At 38.8% G+C, this 19,736-nt stretch overlaps 1 protein-coding gene across 16 annotated transcripts in view; it reads left to right on the plus strand.

Moving 5' to 3' along the window:
• Positions 1-19,736, plus strand: part of GRIP1 (glutamate receptor interacting protein 1) — a 327,070-nt gene that overhangs the window by 287,120 nt on the left and 20,214 nt on the right. For 12 of the 16 annotated variants that reach the window (XR_011736585.1, XR_011736587.1, XM_071802423.1 and 9 more), the window contains 8 exons: positions 1,132-1,318; positions 2,102-2,247; positions 3,826-3,906; positions 11,240-11,309; positions 11,514-11,659; positions 17,723-17,900; positions 18,897-19,036; positions 19,223-19,411. Coding sequence is in view for 14 of the 16 variants with exons in the window: in XM_071802423.1 (XP_071658524.1) it covers positions 1,132-1,318; positions 2,102-2,247; positions 3,826-3,906; positions 11,240-11,309; positions 11,514-11,659; positions 17,723-17,900; positions 18,897-19,036; positions 19,223-19,411 (1,137 nt within the window). In the remaining 2 variants the exon portion in view is untranslated. The remainder of the gene's footprint in view (positions 1-1,131; positions 1,319-2,101; positions 2,248-3,825; positions 3,907-11,239; positions 11,310-11,513; positions 11,660-17,722; positions 17,901-18,896; positions 19,037-19,222; positions 19,412-19,736) is intronic. The other 4 variants (XM_071802414.1, XM_065835590.2, XM_065835552.2 and 1 more) reach the window with 1 other exon arrangement.

Here is a 19,736-nt window from a genome sequence, read left to right on the forward strand (position 1 = left end):
TATTGTCTATAATGTAAAAACAAGAACTATTTTTTTTTTCCACATCTAAGAAGAAAAATCCACAGATCAAGAATCCCTCAGATAAACCACAAACATGAATATTGAACTTTTATCTAATTCTTAGTAGCTACTGCAGGCAGAAATGGGTCGTGAAGGAAATTAGAGGTGAAGAGGTAATAGTGTAGGTTTATAACACAAAACCATTCAGAATCCTCCTTGTTGGAGGATTATCATTACAATACCTTACCCTTACTTTACTGATCTGAACAGGAATTGAAAAAACTAGTTTTCTGTGTATGACATAATGAAAGGCAGTAGCCTATCACAAGGGGAAGTCAATGAATGATACAATAGGACTTTAGGTAAAGACCAAAGAAGCTAAGGTGCAGTCTCCTCCTTTTCACAGGTAATTGCATCAAATCTCAATGTCATTTTTATCTTGATTTGTTCTGTAATGTAGCCTATTCAGAACAAAAGGGAATAGAGGGAGGAGTAAATCAGGAGTACAGAAGTAGCTGCCCCAGTTCCTGTGAGAGACCCCAAAGAACTTTTTTTTTCTCACAATCTCTTTAGATATACTGGTTGCTGAAACAGAGGGGTTTGTTCTTATACTCTACCCTGTTAGCCCGGCAAATTGCTGATGTGTAGTAAACACGTACAGGAGGAAGGCATCCTTATTTCATGCAAGCAGGACTGGGCCATATGCTTCGTTACTACCAACAATTCAGTGCTGTGAGATGTTCAGAAGAGCTCGTGGGAATCAGCCTTGAATAACAGCTGGACTTGTGCCTCCTGTTCCCTTAGCTCCCATGAAAATTGTGCTCATCCACGCCTTAAACCTAATGCAAACAGAATTCAAGGGTGTTCTGATATTTTTGGGGTAGGGCTGTCAAACACATTTATTTTACTTGGTACAAGAACTGGTTTTTTCCATTATACTGTACAACCAGATGTCTTCTGTTCTCTTATGTGTCTTAACTGTTTATACATAATTTATAAACTTTAGCCTAAATTTGCTTTAAAAGAGATGTTTTGTTGACTAGGTTTATCATACAGATCAATTTTCTCAAAGAGCAATGAAATTTCTGCTGTGTGTGAATGTATTTCCTCCTGGTCTGCTCTGTTTTATAGTGTCTTTAGCCTCTAGCACTGTTGGTTTGGCTGGGCAGGTCGTCCACACAGAAACCACAGAAGTAGTGCTGACAGCTGACCCCATAGTGGGGTTTGGGATACAGCTCCAGGGTAGCGTGTTTGCTACCGAGACCTTGTCTTCTCCACCTCTCATTTCCTATATTGAGGCTGACAGCCCAGCAGAAAGGTGAGGTTCTTTCAGTTGACCATTAAATACGTTTTGGTGAGCATTCCTCGGGGTACTTGGGGCTCGTTGCTTTCCATTTGTGATAAATTGCAGGGCCTTGCTCAATGAATGTGTGGCAAGTAATAAACTGTCTGTTCTGACAATGATATTCCATATGCTTGATCAGCTGTAAAAAGTTTGACAAGCACCAGTGTTTTTATCATCCAGATTCCTCCAATAAGAGACTGGAAGCTATGTTTGTGCAAAAGGGAAACAAAAAATATCAGACACCTCACTGAAGTCAAGATAGTAATAATTCAGTGTACCATGAGGGGGAGGCCGTATCCAATTCTGGTCAGCTTTGATACGGAACGAGCTCTCAGGGAATACCAGAGTTTTGACTTACTAATGATTTCATTGCAGCATTTTGATTGTATTTTTATGCTCATGTCTGTCTTTAATCACGGCATGAGGACGCTAGCAGTTGTGCAGGCAAGTCCTTCCTGCCCTTGCAGAGCCGCAGCACCTGTAACCCAGGGTCAGAGGTGATGTTCCCAGGTGGGGTGGAGGCATGAGAGCTGTGCCCCTCTTCCTAGGTCCCAGCACCTTGAGAGCATGACCTAGGGAGCTTGATAGATTCTTGGTGCGGAGGAGCGACAGCAGCTTCTGTCCCCCTGTGTGCCTGGGTAGACTGCTGAGCTGTGGTGCCGTGCTGGTCCTTCAAGGTCAGGTTGAATGTGTTTGACATTGTTGGTTCTGGTAACGTGCACCTCTGATGGTTGTTTTGTTTCATGGTGTATCAAGGTGTGGCGTCCTACAAATAGGAGACAGAATAGTGGCAATAAATGGTATCCCGACGGAAGACAGCACGTTTGATGAGGCCAATCAACTGCTCAGAGACTCTTCTATCACCAACAAGGTCACTTTGGAAATAGAATTTGATGTTGCAGGTATGAATGCACTGTTATTCTGTCTCGCAAGAAAAGTAAAGAGATAAATCCCAAGTACACTGCAAGTGTTAGGCGCTCAAGGTGGAGACTTTCTTGTCACATAAACGCCATTCAGTTTTCAAGTGACCTATTTGCAACGTGTGTCTTTTTGTACAGCTTTCCCATTTCACGTAGCCCTGCAGCATTCTTCAGAACGCAAAAAGAAATGACAAGTCCTGTAGTAAGATCTGGTGACAGTCCCTCCTCTAAGTTATTTCCAGACATTTTTCTGCCCTGAGATAGAAATATTCTGCTGAGCTGAGTAAAATCCTCTACAGACCAGCTAATGAAATGTTTTACTAGAGAGAAAATTGTTGTAAAAGGGTGGATAAGCAGAAAACTCTGAAGAGTTTCACTTACAGTATCTCAAACCAACAACCTAAACAAAATAATAGAAATTGAAGCAATAAAAGACAGAAAAATGATTGTTCATGTTGCTGGTGAGTCTTTATTGTTACTAATGGCTTTCCTTTCTTCTGTAAGTTGTTTAAGCATACAGAATACACCTATAAAATCACAAATTGTGTAAATCAAACAAGTACGCTTTGTCTGTGTACTACCCCACTATGTGGATAGTAAAAACTTCTAAGACTTCTGTGTTCTTCTGACAGTAGCTCCTTTGAAGTCATGATGATGTTGGATGTGCTGCATTTTGCGTAGTGTGATTATTGTTACTGATATTATAACTCATGATTTCAAAAGCAGGCTAAAAGTTCCTACAGTAATTCTGTATAATCTTTTAATATGCATGCACCTAATATAATGTTTATTTAAAAAAGCCAAATACAATATTTATATCCAAATACATAGGAAATTAAATACTTAAAACACACACACACACCCCTGAAGTCACATGTATTTCAGCCCCTGGACTTGTTTGTGCTCCTTCCATTTGCTTCATGACAACAGACTCATACTCATGGTTAGGCTCCTCTGCCACATGTATGTTTATATTTCCATTACTGAAATTTCAAAGACCCAAACTTTTGCTAGCAGTGATGCCGAAAGTTAGGATTCAAATACAGTGCTATGTGTTCAAGTGTTTTTTGCCTCAGTCGTCTCCGGGTGCTTCTCCATTAGTGATGTCTTGATTTCTTTTCTTCCCAGTAGATGTAAAATCTGTGGCAGTTACCTTAGCAGACAGTTAAAAATGTGTTAGGCCTACAGCAACAAAGGTCTGAAATCCTTAAGACTTGATCTCCTGTCCTTTTAATTAAAAGTTACCTGCCAGCACTAAAATTTTCACTTGTGCTCACAGAACTTGCATATGAGCTAAAAACCTGCAGTCTCAGCTGGCTGCTGGCCCGTGCAATCTCCATAAATTCAGTTAAACCTTAAAAAAAAATTGAGTTACCGTGAAATTACCTGTAGAGGTATAAATCATACTTTGTATGTCCTGCTTCCTTCACTTCAGGACCCGTGTTTCATCTGTGGCTTGTGATACTCTTGTGATTTAATCAGCTTACACATATAGTTCCATGCACTTGGAATTGCTGTGCCTTATAAATTATCTAACATTTTAAATAATTTTTTTTATAGAATCAGTTATACCAAGCAGTGGAACATTTCATGTAAAACTACCAAAGAAGCATAATGTGGAACTTGGCATCACCATAAGTTGTAAGTGAAAGTGCTTATTTTAAGATCATGTTTATGGGATAATCTGTGGATAGTAGGTCCTGTAGCTATATGTTTGATTTGGTATAAACTTCCTTTTCCTTTTTCTAGACAGGGGCAATTTAGCAGTGCTCTCTCTGATGAAACACCATTCTGTAACAGATTTATATTCCTCTTCTAGTAGTTAAAGAAGCCGGAAGTTTGCCAGACCTAAAGTTTGACCTATTCCTTTATGCTTAGCACATATTTAACACCCATTAAAATTGTTAAAGAAAAAAGAAAAAAGAAAAAAAAAAAAAGAAAAAAAAAGAGTCATCAATAGTATTGATGACTTTTCTGATCATGCCAAAGTATTTCCATAGCTTGGAATTTTAAAGCAAAGTCTGTCATGGTCTCTCACAGGCTCTTGGACAGAACCCCACTGAACTCTGGGCTTCTCTCTGACATGAGAGTCCACATTCATAGGGTTATTTTTTGCTGCAGAAGCCAGAGTCTGAAGATGCATCCACAATCTGTAAAACTAGCAGGCAATCCTAAATGTGCAGGTCACATAGCACAATCCCCTTTCACTAGGGATTTCAGAGATTGCTAAAAAAGGTAACAAGACTGTGTATTGGTCTGTTTCTCAAGAAGTATTACTGTTGTTTGAAATCAAAGTGCTTCTATACTTATTTATTTTTGGAGCAGACCGTAAATGCTGTATTAGGACTGGCTTTTAACTACGGAAATTCCACTATACTGAGTTCAGCCCTTGATGGAAGGAAGAACAATCCATATCAATGTTAATGGGCTTGTGTTTAATGTACTTAAAGACAGTGCAGAATCTGGTTTCACCAGAATTAACATTCCCTTACAGTCGTGGCCTTCCTTAGACTATTAGGCTTTCTTTGAAATTATTCATTTGTCTTGGAGGAAGATTGTGCTTTGACTTATATTCTCACAGCTTTTACCAGCACAATGGAGTAAGGTTAATCGAAAGTAAAGCAGGGAACTCGGTGCTAAGAGTTAAATCTGAGGAGCAAATGAGCGACACTGCAGGCCTGTTTGCTTGCGTTGCACAACTGAATGAGTAATTGTTAGTCTCTGTAAGACGTGATGTGATGCTTGAAGCAAAATTGTAGGTCTATATATATTTGTGCAAATGAAAATATTGAGAAATGAGAAAACCTGGAGAGAGGCTGTTCTATTTAAATGTTCTTCTTAGGATTGGTAAGAGTTTGTAGGATTACCGTAAAAATGCGGTTTTCCTAGTAATTTGATTTGTGCTGCTTTTTGGAATTAATGCATCTTGCATTTTTTTTGCTGTCTGTAGGGGTAAACTTTGAATGGAAAGCTAATGTTCTTGGGATTTGTGTTTAGCACTTCTCTTCCAAACTTCATATACCTTCCTGACTTGGAACTGAATTCCAGAAGTTAGTGCTTTATAAAATTAGTGCTTTATATAATCAGAGTGACACCTGGTGCGTCTTAGCTCTGCTCTACTGAGTATAGTACAGTATCTTTAATATACAAATTAAATTATCTGTTCTATATAATAATCTCACTTATTAATAGTATTTAATGAATATGAAGTGTGTCTAGGATTAATAATATATTTGATTTTAAAGGATTTATGCTAATAACTGAAAGTTTGTAAATTTGCTTGGTAGAAGTCTTGACTTGCTGCCTTTCATGCTTACTTTTCAGCGCTTCACTCTGTTCTGCCTAATTAACTCCTAAATGAGGCAGCATGATTTGAAGAATATGAGTGGTTTATATTCATTTTGTCAAATTTTTATCAAGGCACTTTATCACATTAGCATGCCATTTATTACTGATCTTGTCAAAAAGCAAAATGATTTCTTTTAAAAAACAAATACTAAGGGGAACTTGAAAGGGTTTATATAAACAGACTTAAAGAGGGTGATAGAGGAGATGAAGTTTATCCACTTTTAAGCTTGATCTGTTTAAATGCTAGAGACCTGTTTCATCCTCTGTCTTCTCAAGGTAATGGAGTTAATGGTGAGTGAGGAAGTTCTGTCTCTATAAAAAAATTACAGAGAAACACCTGTCTTGCTTTCTGTATAGAATCAGAGAATCATTTTGGTTGGAAAAGACCTTTAAGATCATAGAGTCCAACTGTTAACCTGGCACTGCCAAGTTTATGTTGGGATTTGGAGGAGAAAGTCAGGAAATGACCTGACCTGACCTCACCTGACAGACGAGGCAGACATTTTTTTGTCAGAAGGGAAATGTAAGCCTCACCTCAGGCTGGCACCTGAACTTCTGCCTGTTTTTAAGTCTAAGATTTCTTCTAAGTCAGCTGGTAGGAGGCAGACGTTCTGCAAGAGGAATTTATTTTTCTTTCTTTGTGTTGTTTTCCTTGGTAATAAACACCAAGTGTGCCTGCATGGAATTACTGCTGGCTACTTGAAGACATATCTGAGGGGACACACAACACTAAAGACAGTTAAGCTAGTTCATGGTCTTTGAAAAAACATGACCTGTAATAGGGGATGAAAATATTCTTCTCGTACTCTCAGATTAATTAATGCAAGGAAAAAAAAAAAAAAAGTGAAAATCCCCCTAGCAGAAATCCTTAGAAAGTAAGACAGAAGAAGGTTTCATGAACATCATTGTTAGTGTTAATCCAGAGCACTGAGTTTTGGATAATTCATGTCAGTTATCTTGCAGAACGCTGACCTTGCCCATTGCTGCCTTCACACACATTCTGGGCTTCCATCATCCTATCATCTTTCCCTTATCCATCAACATGTGTCTAATCTTCCCATTAATAGCTACTTATGCTCAATAAAGAGTGTGTTTCATAGTTTGCAAAAACAAGTGACTATATAATTCATGCTTCAAGTACCATCATTTTCGCACCCACTTACCTAATTGGAGCAATTAGAATGTCTCAGTTCTTAAAATTATGTCATCAAAATAAAGCATGACACAGCAGTGTCCATGTGTGCGTGATTATGCTTTTATTACAGAACCATTCCCAAGAAGGATAGCTTTCAAGTAGATGTGTTAGTGTTCAAATCTGTTTCAATTTGTTTGCCAGTGACATTGATTTTGGACCATGTAATGGAATATAGATTTTTTTTTTTAAGATAAAATTTTGCACCACTGGCTACTTTATCATAGACTAATATTTTTTAAATATATTGGATGACATCCAATAAAATGACATACCAGTCTGGTAATTGTAGTTAACAGCTTTTTTTTTTTCTTTCTTTCTTTCTTTTTTTAAGTAAGATACTGATATCCTTACTGGTAATGAACTGCAGCACGTTGCTTCATAGATAATTTATTTGAAGCTAATGGGACTACTCAAGTAATAAGAAGCTGCAAAGCTGGTAAGAATATCAGAATCTCACCCGAACTACCATCAGCTTTTATAAGTCATTTTGACTAGCAGCTATACTATAGTCTACTTTATTGCTTTCTTATTTCGTCAGAAACAAACTTTGTAAATATGTACAGAGATTTAGCATTGACTATGAGAATTTACTCTCTTAAGAATATTTCTGTGTATTTTGGGATTTCACCTATAAAAATCAACTTCATTTTGCAATGTTACATATAATTATTTTCAAGACAGAGTCTGAAGAATCAGCAGGGTTTTTAGCTGCTCCACATGAAACAGTACTTAAGGAACAAAAGAACTACATCAGTCTAATTTTAAAAAGTTCTTTCATCTATTTAATAACCACATTATTTTTAAAAAGTCTGGTAGCTGTTAGCCAGCATTGTGCATAAGTGGATTCACTTTGTATAAAAGATATTTTTGTATCCCATGAACATTTTTCTCTACTGATTCAGTTTGTTCAGAGTTTGATCAAACTCAGGAACTTGAAGTGAGGCTGAGACTCGTGAGTTTTGGTTGGGTGGTAGGTGAGATGTCCACCCCAAAATCTGTTTGAGTCACATTGTTTGGTTGTTTTATTTTCTTTGGGTTAGCAGTGAAGTAAGGAAGGAGGGTTGTCTGAGGTGTTTCTTAACCTAATGGAAGAGCTGATCTACAAAACTGACAGCACCTCACTGACCTTGTTTTCAAGTGGAGGAGAACAGGCAGGAGAAGTGTGTCTTTACTAGTAGAAGTAGGGTAGAGGCCTGTGATGGAGACCTAGGATCATGGAGTAATTTAAAGAGAGAGAATAAACAACTTGCTAAAGATCAGCCTTCCAGCTGCAGCACTAAATTTGGCATCTGTACAGCTTTATGCACTCTTCAGTCCGCTTGTAGTGCATCATACAGTAGGTAGACTAACAGCTGGAGCAAAGAGGAGAAAACATGAGATCTTCAGTGGACAAGGAGAGAAAATGAGTGGAAAGCCATAACAGGGAGACAGCAGATGAGGGAAGAGGCTGAGGTGTGGTCGGTGGTAGGGGAAGTTGGGACTTGAACAAAAAGAAGGCTGGACATGGGTGAGTGGTAAGGTGGTTTGGTTTTAATTGTTTCTTAAAACCAAAAATAATTCTGAAATGAAAGAGAAGAATGGAGACTTAAAACTGTAGAGTGTCACTTCAAACTTGTGTTAATTCATGAGGATATCTCTTTTAATTAAGTGGTCAAATACTGCTTTCTCACTGAGACTCTTGTTTCTCTGCTCTCTGGGGAGAGATGAAACAGTGGTGTGTATCAAAGGGGATGGAGGCTGCATAATGAATGAGTTGGAGGATTGCAGGAAGAAAAAAGAGGTGATCTCATGGTCAAGATGGTTTAATGCCACCCTGGAGAAATTAGGGTTTTTTTTTCCTTTTCTCTGCAATAGAGTTGTGCTGAGACAAGTCATTTCACAGAGCTGGGGAGGGGGAGGGGGAGATATTCCACAACTGTCTGCTTGATTTTCTGTGGAAACCATTGAGATCCGGGGGTCACACTTGCCGAAATGCTGAGCATCTGCAGCTGTTGCTGAAAATTGCAGTGGTTGTGCTTTGGACATAGAAGCTGTTATATACCACAAACTATTGCGAGAAATAAAGGCATGGATATCTCAAATTGCTCACTGAAATGTTTCATACTTTTGACCTAAATTTTCCGATGTTTCCTTTCCTCATCTGTAAAATCAGGATAATAGTACTCAATCTTCTTGCTGGGGACAGCATCTGTTCACTAGTGTTTGGGAGACAATCTTAGGCTGTGGTGATGAGCAGTACAGAAGTTCAGGAGGAAATTAATGATTTTATCTCTGCAACACAACTTGAATAGTTTGTAGTATGTATGTCATGAGCATTGAACAAAAATAGAACAAAGTGTGGTGTAGCTGCTTATTAAGGGCTTGTCAGCATGGGGGGATTCATTTTACACTGAGCTGTGTTTGCTGCTTACAAAAAGGCTTTCATCCACCAGACACAATTAATAACCCAGGATAACTGACAAAATACCACTGGTTCACACTTACTCATTTTGAAACTGTGATAACTTTGCAATATCATACCCTTTGCATCCAGATGTATTCTGTGGCTTTGCACTTGGAGCTGTGCTCTTTCCCCCATCTTGGTTCCTTCTCCCTTCTTTTTGGAACAATAATGGACCATATTCTTTAATACTGGTAATTTTTATAAAGCAGTTTCATAAGAACTATCTCAATACTCAGATCTCAAGCTGCAGGCATTGTACAGTGGGTGGCATATAACCTCAGAGATTTATAAGGTAACCCAGATAGTAAAAGCATAAAATTATATTTAAAAAAAAAAATTAATTCACCAAAACGATACTTTAAAATGGTAAGAATATACTAATTGGTGAAACAAACCCCAAGAATTCAAGTAAATCATTGAACTGTCATGTAAAATATAGTTGACCTATAGTGTGAAAGTATGAGAAACAAGCTATGAAAATTACACATTTTGCAAAAAAGTTAGTTGCTGTTCTTTAAATTGCAACGTAGGCATTTCCTGAAAGTGTGGTGTTTTAGACAAGTTTCTAAAAATTCTTAAAAGCTCTTGTACGTCTGTCTTTTGAGCTCTCAAGACACTGCATTTGAAATACAGCTGTTTAGCAGTTCTTAAACAGTTCCTTCGGACATTCAGAGGATTTCTTAGCCAGGGCAGCCAAGGCTAACAAGATCTGTTAGAATATTGTGTTGAAAATGTCATTATTAATATACCTTGTGGATGCTGTAGGTGAAGATCTGTCATGTTCCATCAAAGAGAAGAATCATGAGCAGCTAAAGTAACTGACATCAGGATTTCGTAGGTGATGTTCCGATATGGGTAGCCTAATGGAAAAGTACCTTCTGTGAGTGTACGCAGAGGCCTTAGTACCCAGGGCAAAAATGGCTCAGGGCAATTGAAGATCCCTACATGTACAAAAACCATTAGGACTTTTCAGGAGAATTGGAAGCCTTATACCACGTGGCAATGTTTAATTATTACCACACCCTTTGTTAACAACAGGCCCAAAAGGCAGTCCTTTTAACCATGATAGACAAATAGAAAATTGAAAGTTATATCAGGTACCTCCAAGAAGAGACAAGTTAGGTGGGTAAGGAAAGGAACTGGTGGGGATTTTACTAATTTGAACATTGCAGGGTTTCTAGTAGATATCCCCAGTACAAAGTGGGGAGAAGTCCACAATGCTTAAGGCCCAGCATCAGTATAGAGGAGCAAGGTTACTCATCAGAAGAGGCACGTTTTTACTTCAGAGGAAACAGTGAGTCATAGTTAAGCAAGTGATTTAAGTGATGTAAGCTACGTATGTGCAGATGTAATAACTGTGTATCAGCCCAATGGTATATGTGGCCACTACTCACAGCATTTCATTTATTGTGAAGTATATCTTTCCTTCTCACCAAGGAAACATTATCTTCATACCTCTGCCTTCAGCACTGAATGGGACAGGAGTAGATGTAAAGAATGTAGGTTAGCCCACTCCAGATATTTTGCCAGAGCAGGTCTGTTGGTCAGGGATATAATACGTGATATATGACTGACAGAAATATTCTGGCAAAAGATCAGTGTTAGTGGTTGTGCTGAAAGGTTCTACTAACAACAAGCCTTCCTTACGTGTTGTAGCTACACCACATTCTGTGATAGATCACTGGAGCTGTACTGTGATATTTTTGCATGGTTCAGTCCCAGCCTAACCCAGACTTCAGATATAACAGGTTACATTCACTTTGCACTAATCACCTTAATTCTGACATTTTCTAATTTTTGAGAAGTATGCAGTCTTACTAATCTGATGATGATGATCATTTGTATTCATGCACATCTAATTTAGGGGAATGGGAGGAATATAATACAGGTTAATAATGTGTGTGAAGTATTGATTTATGGACAGAATAAGCCCATCATCTGCATATCTAGTAATAAAACCAGATACTTATATTTGTTCTTTATTACAGCTCCATCCAGTAGAAAACCAGGGGACCCTCTGGTTATTTCTGATATCAAGAAAGGAAGTGTTGCTCACAGGTAAGAGGTTCAAGCTCCTGTTTCCATTGTATAGCCATCTAGTTAAACAAAGGAAGCTTGTAAGTCACTGCCCCCAAAGTGTAGCATTTTAAGAAGTCATTGTTTTAAAAACCCATCTCGTTTCTATAAAAATGTTCATATCTTCTAAGATACCTTGCTTTAATGTTACTAGAATTTCATGTAAGCTTATTTTATTGTTCACAGAACTGGGACACTTGAACTGGGTGATAAGTTGCTTGCAATAGATAACATTCGACTTGACAATTGCTCAATGGAAGATGCTGTCCAGATCCTTCAGCACTGTGAGGACCTTGTAAAGTTAAAGATCCGCAAAGATGAAGACAATTCCGGTATTACCAATGAGCCTACTGCAGATTCTTGTATATTTTCAGAATTTTTAGAATATAGGATTATTCTTTTGTATTTAAGTTTTAGTGATTTTTTTTTTTTCTAAACATGGGTGATTTATGCTAATGCTAATCAGAAAATCTAACACTAAAAAGAATTTGAATGGTATATAAAGTTTTGAATTTTCTCAGTGGCTATATTGCCAGCAGGAGCTGCACTGCAAAATGAGGTCTTCAGTTTTCTGGAAATGCAGTTTCCCCTCAGGTGCAGTCATATGAGGTTGATCTTTTTTTTTATCAGCGTACTGAGATTTTCTCTACTTCTAAGATTGGAATCATGGTTAGCAAAGCATGGATCCATAGGTCTCAGTTCTCCAGCAGATTGGTGAAGTGCATGCTTGATGCATAAACTTATGAACTTGACTTCAGTATGACTGTTCACATGCTTAAGATAAGTAGCACTTTACGCGCTGTGCTTGGATGGCTGATGGAGGAGCCAGGTCTGATCAGCCCAGTGGAAGTAATGGAGCTGCCATCATTTTGCACACCTACATCTATTAATATTCCTAGATCTTCCTCATTATGGATTCCATAAGAGTACAATTTCTGCCTGGAGATAATAAAGCAACTTCTGTTATGCATTCTAGTGGCAAAAGAAGTTAGACGATTATAACTACCATCATTGGTGGGATTTATATTATAGTGTTAAACAAAAGCATGAACTGTAGAATCACTTGTCTTAAACTTTATGCAATCTTACAGTAAGAAGGCACAGCCAACCACACTACATTATTTAAAATCAAGGACGAGTGTTGAAATGGTGTTTAGAGTTGCATGGAATGCTCTTTTCCTTTAATTGCTTTTGAAAGCAAACTAAGTATCTTCTTAGTATGATCAGTACAAAGCAAAGGTGAATGCATTTAGTACCTTGTACAAACTGGCTTTGAGAAGTAAATTTTGATCCAACAAAGTGAATGGCCGCTGCTCAGTGTGATATTGTGGTTAAGTCCCCACAGGTGGCAACGTGGGATTTACTACACATGGTTGGTCCATCTTAGACTGTTAAAGAGGTTTCTTCACCCCAGGCTTCTCAAAGCAGAGTCTGAGGCGATATATTCCACTAAATAATTTATATGAATGGTACAGCAGCAAGAGGTCAGCTTGAGCTGGGTACCTCCAGGGAGGGACCCCGACTCCAAATCATGCCTCTCATTTATACCCATACCACCCATCACCCAATCTCCAAGTTCAGCCTCAAGTCCGGTCACTTAATTTTGGTTGGTGGTCTCTTGATTTGTTACTGGTTTTCACTGTCACTGGGCTGGCCTTGATTCTTCTCTTTTTCATTCTGCTTGTATTTGCTGAATTCAATGAGTTCTTTGTTAGCAGCATTAGTTATATCAAAGGTTTAAGCTTAGTCAGCTCTTGTGGCCTAAGGCTGCAGCAATTTTGCCAAGCAAGTTGTACACCAGCAATATATCAACTCACACAATAGTCCAGCCCTATTGTGCTTCTGCAAGCCTCTTGATTTCACAAGCACAATACAGTGTGTTTCAAAAAGATGGACCCAACGTGTTACAATTACACAAAAATTTACAAATGGTTTAATGGGTTAGGAAGTTCTAGTAACCTTTTTATAAGTGCCCTATGTTCCTTCCACCTGCTGTACAGACTGTAAGAATTTCGTTCATGGGCGGTTCGTGATTGCAGAAATACAGTGATTTCAAACTGGGTCGATATTTTTGAAACACCCTATAGTTCAATTATAGTCCACTCCTACGTTAGGAAAATGAGCTCAGGCCTAGACATAGGCTAGGACAGGTGATATTTCCTAACGTGGACAGAGGCTGGCCAAACTGGCCACAGGCTGTACATCCAAAGGGACACTTGACTGACAGGTGCTTTGCAAAACTGAGCAAACCAGGTATGTTATGAAGAGCAAATTGCAACTGCACTTGGCAGCAAATTGACAATAAAAATGCCTGTAGAAGGAGTTTTGAGTTTTCTGCTGCACAAGAGAGGAGTGCTCATGGCACATATGATCCTTCCTTCACCTTTTTTCCCTCTCATAAATAAACCTGTGGAGAAATAACCAACAGACCATAGAAGGGTGTGAGTTACAACCACACAGAAGAAGAAATAAGTTCTCCTACACTTTTAAACACCTGTGGGTTCGTCCCGTGTGTGTCATGTCATCCCCCCACTCCCACTCACCTTATAGACTTCATCTCTTTCTAGGTCAGCTTCTATTTCCGTTGAGTTTGCTGCACAATTTCCATTGCCATCACTGAAATGTGGATTTCAGTCCCCACTCATGTAAAATAACATCTTTGCCGTCTTAGATATTGCACACCATGGTAGCTAGTACAGATTTTTGTGAGTGGGATTCGTTTTCCATGGTTCTGGTTTGCACTTTTACATTGCTTATTTTACAGTTAAATTATATATCAGATTCTCACTGTGGTGTCTTATCTGGACGTGATTGGTGTAACTGAACAGATTCAAATGTAGATAGACAGCTACTTAGAGACCTACTGAACAAAACTCTCTATACAAATGGTTCTTGTAACAGTGAACTAAGTGTCAAAGTGTAATTGATTTCAGGCACTTTGAAATCTAAAATGCGTAAATGTCTCCTGAAATGCTAAAGAAAAAAAATATATTTAAAAACAGTAGCAAAAGTGTAACAAAAACTGCACCTCAATTAAAATAAATTTTGTTGTTTTTATTTTTTTCATTAGGTTGTTAATGAACGTTGTTTATCTTACAAAAAGGGAGGAAATGTGTTTCCTAAACTCAACAGAAAAAAAATAATTAATTCCCCAAGAAAAGCCTGGCATGCTTTTGAGGAGGGGAAGGCAGGGAGCAGGGATTCTTCCTCCTGAAGTTCTCACTTCCTTGCTGTCTTTCTAGCTCTTTATATTCATTTTTAAGTGTTCCTAGCTTCTAGCTCTTCTTCTGCCTTCTGTTTTTCCTTCCTCTGCTGTCTCTCCAAGTCCTCCAGACACTTCTATGTGTCTCAGAGCCAGCCATGCAGGTGAGGCCAGCAGTGGGGTTGTATATCATGTGCTCCCAGAGATCGTGCTCTTCTTTGCCCTTTGGTCTGTATTGATCAGATGTTACTCTGAAGGGCAAGAGAGCAGTGGGCAGAGCAAAGGCGCTGCAGCATAGAAGATCTACCCTCATTGAATGTGGTTTCCAAGATCTATCCATATGTGCATCACAGGAAAAGAAAGAAGGGAAAATCTCAAAAACATGAGAACGGAAGACATGATAGTATGATTAAATTTCGTCCCGAGATGGAAGTATGTTTTCAGCAATTTTTCTGTTTTCTTTTGTTTTTCTGTCAGCTTCTCAAACTGAGAACAGTTTTATCTCCTTATTAACCTAATGGTTACCATGCATTTTTGAATATCAGAATTCTTTTTTTCATGGCAAAACTGACCTTCATCGTGAGTTCGTGCCACATGCGTGCCATGTTCTTGGATAGCTGACATTGCTGCTGCCTGGAAAGACCACTGAAGAGAACAGTGTAGCGATTTGGCATTTGTTGCATTCTGCCTTTAACTAGGGCAAACCAGAAGACAGACATAATTGACCAGTCTCCTTTCCAGTCATTCACTAAGACATATAAACTTCCAGCTCTCGCGTGGCAGGGCTGCTGTGTGATTAATCAACTTTTTATTCGCTTACTGTTGATAGCAGAGGAACATCAGTGTTGTGTCAACCCTTAGCAAATACCAGCTATTGCATTTTCAATTAGCTTGGAGGATTAGTTTCCATCCTTCAGCTGAAGTCTTGTGTTGTGTCAGTGCCACACCTGTGTAAGTGTTGTCAGCGTTGGATCCCAGAGGATTTGTGGTTGTTCCATAAATGCTCCAGCAAGCAAGCAAGAGCTGCCACTCTTCTGCTGTGCAGTGGCAGCCAACGTGCCAGCCCACTGTGTGCCGGCCAGAGGCTTCTAGTGGGTCTTGGGAGTTGGGTGGCTCTGGAAAGAGCAGGTCAGGTACAGCCCAGTTCATGTGAAATGAGACAGAAAACTGATGATAACGCCCCAAGTAGGAATCCAAGGCCAACACTAAGCATGAAAATCGCAGTATTCTTTGCCAAATAAACACCACTAATTCTTCTCTCCTTTAGTTCCATATATGTTCCTCTTTCTTTATGTGGATAGCAAGGGGGAGAGAGGGGGGAGTTGGGCTGGAGGAAGCTAAAGGCCTAAATTTTCTGCAAACTTGATAGGAGCAAAGTAACTCCAAAGTTGTTAGTATTTCTCCAGCCCTGCTTAGGTCCCATATTCAGCATTAGAAGAAAGCAACTCTTTGTAACTTTGCTAGCGATACAGGTATCTTTTTTCCTTTTCAAGTTTTTTTGTCCATAGGGACTGAAATGGAAACATTTGAATTTTCTAGCTTGTCTCAGGTTAGTTCCAGTAACATTTACTGAATGTGCATCGTAGACATTTTCCACACTCGCTGAGCCATGTGAAATGTCATTACCCACAGATCTAGGAAAAGGTGCCCGCCAGGCCAGACATCCTGGCTGAATACCAATATTGTAAGATGGGCAAGAGAGCATTTATTATTTTGATCTGAGAAGAAATCTGGCATTTTATATTTCAAAATCTCCCTTCACAACTCAAAGATACTACAGTTGATTGTTCTTCTGCTGGGATATATTTTTTATAATATGTAGAAAGTATGTACTGTATAAATACAAGAGCTTTTCTTGTTGCTGCAGCACCTGTTGGGTATTGTTTCAGGAAAATACATTTTATTTAGGCTTACTCAGTGATGAATTATCCTCCATTTTTGATGATTGTTTGGTGAGACCAGAATTTCAAAGTAATGCAGGTGACCTCATGCGACATAATGAAATCAAATCTAATGGAGTTACTATTCAACTTAGTTGATAATCCAGAATTCAGAAGTTGTTTTTCATTCTGTTACAAAAGCATAAAACCTGTCCATCAAAAACGTGGGCTGTATTTCATGTTCTCCTAGTAGGACAGCTGCTTACCTTATCTTTTGACTTTTCCCACAATTCTTTTAAGGAAATTTGGTTTTAAAACTTTTGATTTCTCTTTGATTCTGAATGCATTCCATTAAGTTCAAGGAACAGATGAGTACCAGTATTTATACAATAGCAGTAACTTGTATTTTCTTTAATAACGTGCCCATGCAGCAAAGAAGGCGAAAGGCCTCCTGGGCTCTATCAGGCAGAGCGTTGACAGCAGGTGAAGGGGAGTGGTCATGATCCTTCCCCTCTGCCCAGCACTGGTGAGACACACGTGGAGTGCTGGGTCCAGTCCTGGGCTCCCCAGTGCACGAGAGACATGGACATAGTGGAGCAGGTTCCAGCAAAGAGCTACTAAGATGATGAAGGAGCTGGAGCATCTCTCCTATGAGGAATGGCTGAGAGAGCTGTGACCGTTCAGCCTGGAGAAGTCTCAAGGCAATCTTATAAATACCTGAAGGGAAGGTGTAAAGCAGACAAAACCAAGCTCTTCTCAGTGGCTCCCAGCAACAGGACCAGAGGCAATAGACACAAACTGAAACATGGGAGGTTCTTCCTGAACATCAGGAAACACATTTTTACTGTGAAGGTTACAGAGCACTGGCACAGGTTGCCCAGAGAGGTTGTGGAGTCTCCATCCTTGGAGATATTAGAAAGTCATCTGGATGCAGTCCTGGGTAACCTGATCCTGGTGGCTCTGCTTGGACAGGTGGGTTGGACATTGTGACCTCCAGAGGTCCCTCCCAAACTCAACCATCCTGTGATCCTGTAACAAAATACCCTGAAGTTACCTTTTAATAGGAAAGAAGATATAAAGACTTTAAATGCAGTAAAATTTAGTCTTAATAGAATGAGGGGAGTTTTTCTATTGACTTCAATAAAACCAGATTTTGGCAATAGAAATTGAACAAGATTTTTTTTTTTTTTTCCTAAATAATCCAGTAAAGTATGATTAAGAAGTGTATCTGAAATGTAATCCTTTGAAAATGTTGTTTGATTACCAGTCACTAGACTGAATGTGCTATTTTTTTTCATTCCCTCTTTCATAAGAAATCAATTGCATCCCCTTGGCATTTATTTCAGATGAACAGGAGAGCTCTGGAGCAATTATTTATACTGTTGAGCTCAAGCGCTATGGTGGGCCTCTTGGAATTACAATCTCTGGTACTGAAGAGCCCTTTGATCCCATAATAATTTCCAGCCTTACAAAAGGAGGATTAGCTGAAAGGTAAATTGGAAAGCAAATTATTTTTAAATGTACTTTTTGTCAGTATAAAGATTTATGTTGTTTACCTCAAGCTGCTAATTTTCATGGTTTAGCAATTTATTTTTTTATAATTCTCCAAATCTGAGTTTACAATCTTTTTGCTGTTGTTTTTTGATCACTGGCAGTTTTAGGAGAATGGGTAATATTTTAACAGGATGTTTTTTGCACATATTATACAAGACAGAGCAGAGGATTGTGGCCCTTATCACTTAGGAAAGAGTAGTCAATCAGACTGCTTAGTCACAGGAACAATTTAGCAGCCTTTAAAAATCAATAGCCTTGTATAGTACAATAGGTGAGGAAAGCACTTCATGTGGCTAAGTTTATCTGAACTTACCATATACTTATCTGCTAAGTATGGTCCTCATGGTAAGTAATGGATAGAGAATAATGAAAATGCTGAGGTTTTCTATCACCTGTTATTTCTAAGATAGGTAGAGTCATTGAAACTGCTACTTTGGTGGTGTTTTCAGAGGATGTACAGCACACAGAACATGATGCTGTGCACTTGCATTTACGCAATGAAAATTTATTTTCTCCTCTTGATATGATCCATCCTGAAAGCCACATTGGTGAAATAGCTGGTTGCTCCCTCACACTGACATTATCTGTTATGTTGTGAGACTTCTAGAAACTTGACTAATCTCAGAACTTACTGAGCAGTCTGAGATGACTCTTGCACAGGTGGGCTGCAATGGTTATCATCCATAGGTGATAAACTCAACTACTGCAGTGACACAGAAATCCACATCTCCGTGCTTCAGTTCTGCTGTTGTCACTACAACAAAGGTGACTTGCTTTAAGCATTTCTAACAAAAGAGTTACTCTGTAACACAGCTATAAAAGCAAAATAAAAGAAAGGGAGATGAGACTTTCATGCTCCAAATATGCAAAGAGATTGCCTTTGTTGCTTTTTACGCTCTATTCTTAATGTTTTACTTCCCTCTCTTATTGTAGGACTGGGGCAATTCACATAGGAGACAGAATCCTAGCAATAAATAGCAGCAGTCTGAAAGGAAAACCTTTGAGCGAAGCCATTCATTTGTTACAGATGGCAGGAGAAACTGTCACCTTGAAAATCAAGAAGCAGACAGATGGTGAGTATAGCCAAGGATAGCATCAGTGGTCTTTAATGCGTATGTTGTTACTGATTACCAAGCATTTAGTCCATCCCTGGAAAAAAACGTATTATCAGTAGTAAAAAGCGTATTCTTAGAACTGCAGTAAAGCAATGACAACCATGTTTTGTTTTTGTTGTTTTGTTTTTTAATAATCCTGTTCAGCTACCAGTCCCAAGAAATTTTCTGTCCCTGTGGGCCATATAAGTGAACTGAGTGATGCTGAAGATGAAACCTCTGCTGCACAGAAATCTGGCAAACTCTCAGACATCTATTCCACTACAGTCCCAAGTGTTGACAGCGCAGTAGAGTCATGGGATGGCTCTGGTATCGATACCAGCTTTGGAAATCAAGGTACCCTCAAGAATGTGATCCACATTTAAAGTAGAAATTATCACCTTCGTGGTTGACCTTCATTTGCCTTAAAGAGATCTTGATCTGTACCAACTTTAAACCTTGTACTTTGTAATGTGCCAGTGTCTCATTATGACCACACACCTCACCAGGCAGCATGATTTCTTACACTTGGCTGGCCTCAGATTCATTCTTTTATGACAAGGTGATGTGTTATGAAGCATTTATCAATACATGAACAGGCTTTTGTTAGCTTTACTGACATCTGAATAGACCAGTCCATAGCTCATCCACAACTAAATTAGTTTATCCTTCAAATACAGAT

Source organism: Patagioenas fasciata, chromosome 1, assembly GCF_037038585.1.
Source record: "Patagioenas fasciata isolate bPatFas1 chromosome 1, bPatFas1.hap1, whole genome shotgun sequence".
Lineage (NCBI taxonomy): Eukaryota > Metazoa > Chordata > Aves > Columbiformes > Columbidae > Patagioenas > Patagioenas fasciata.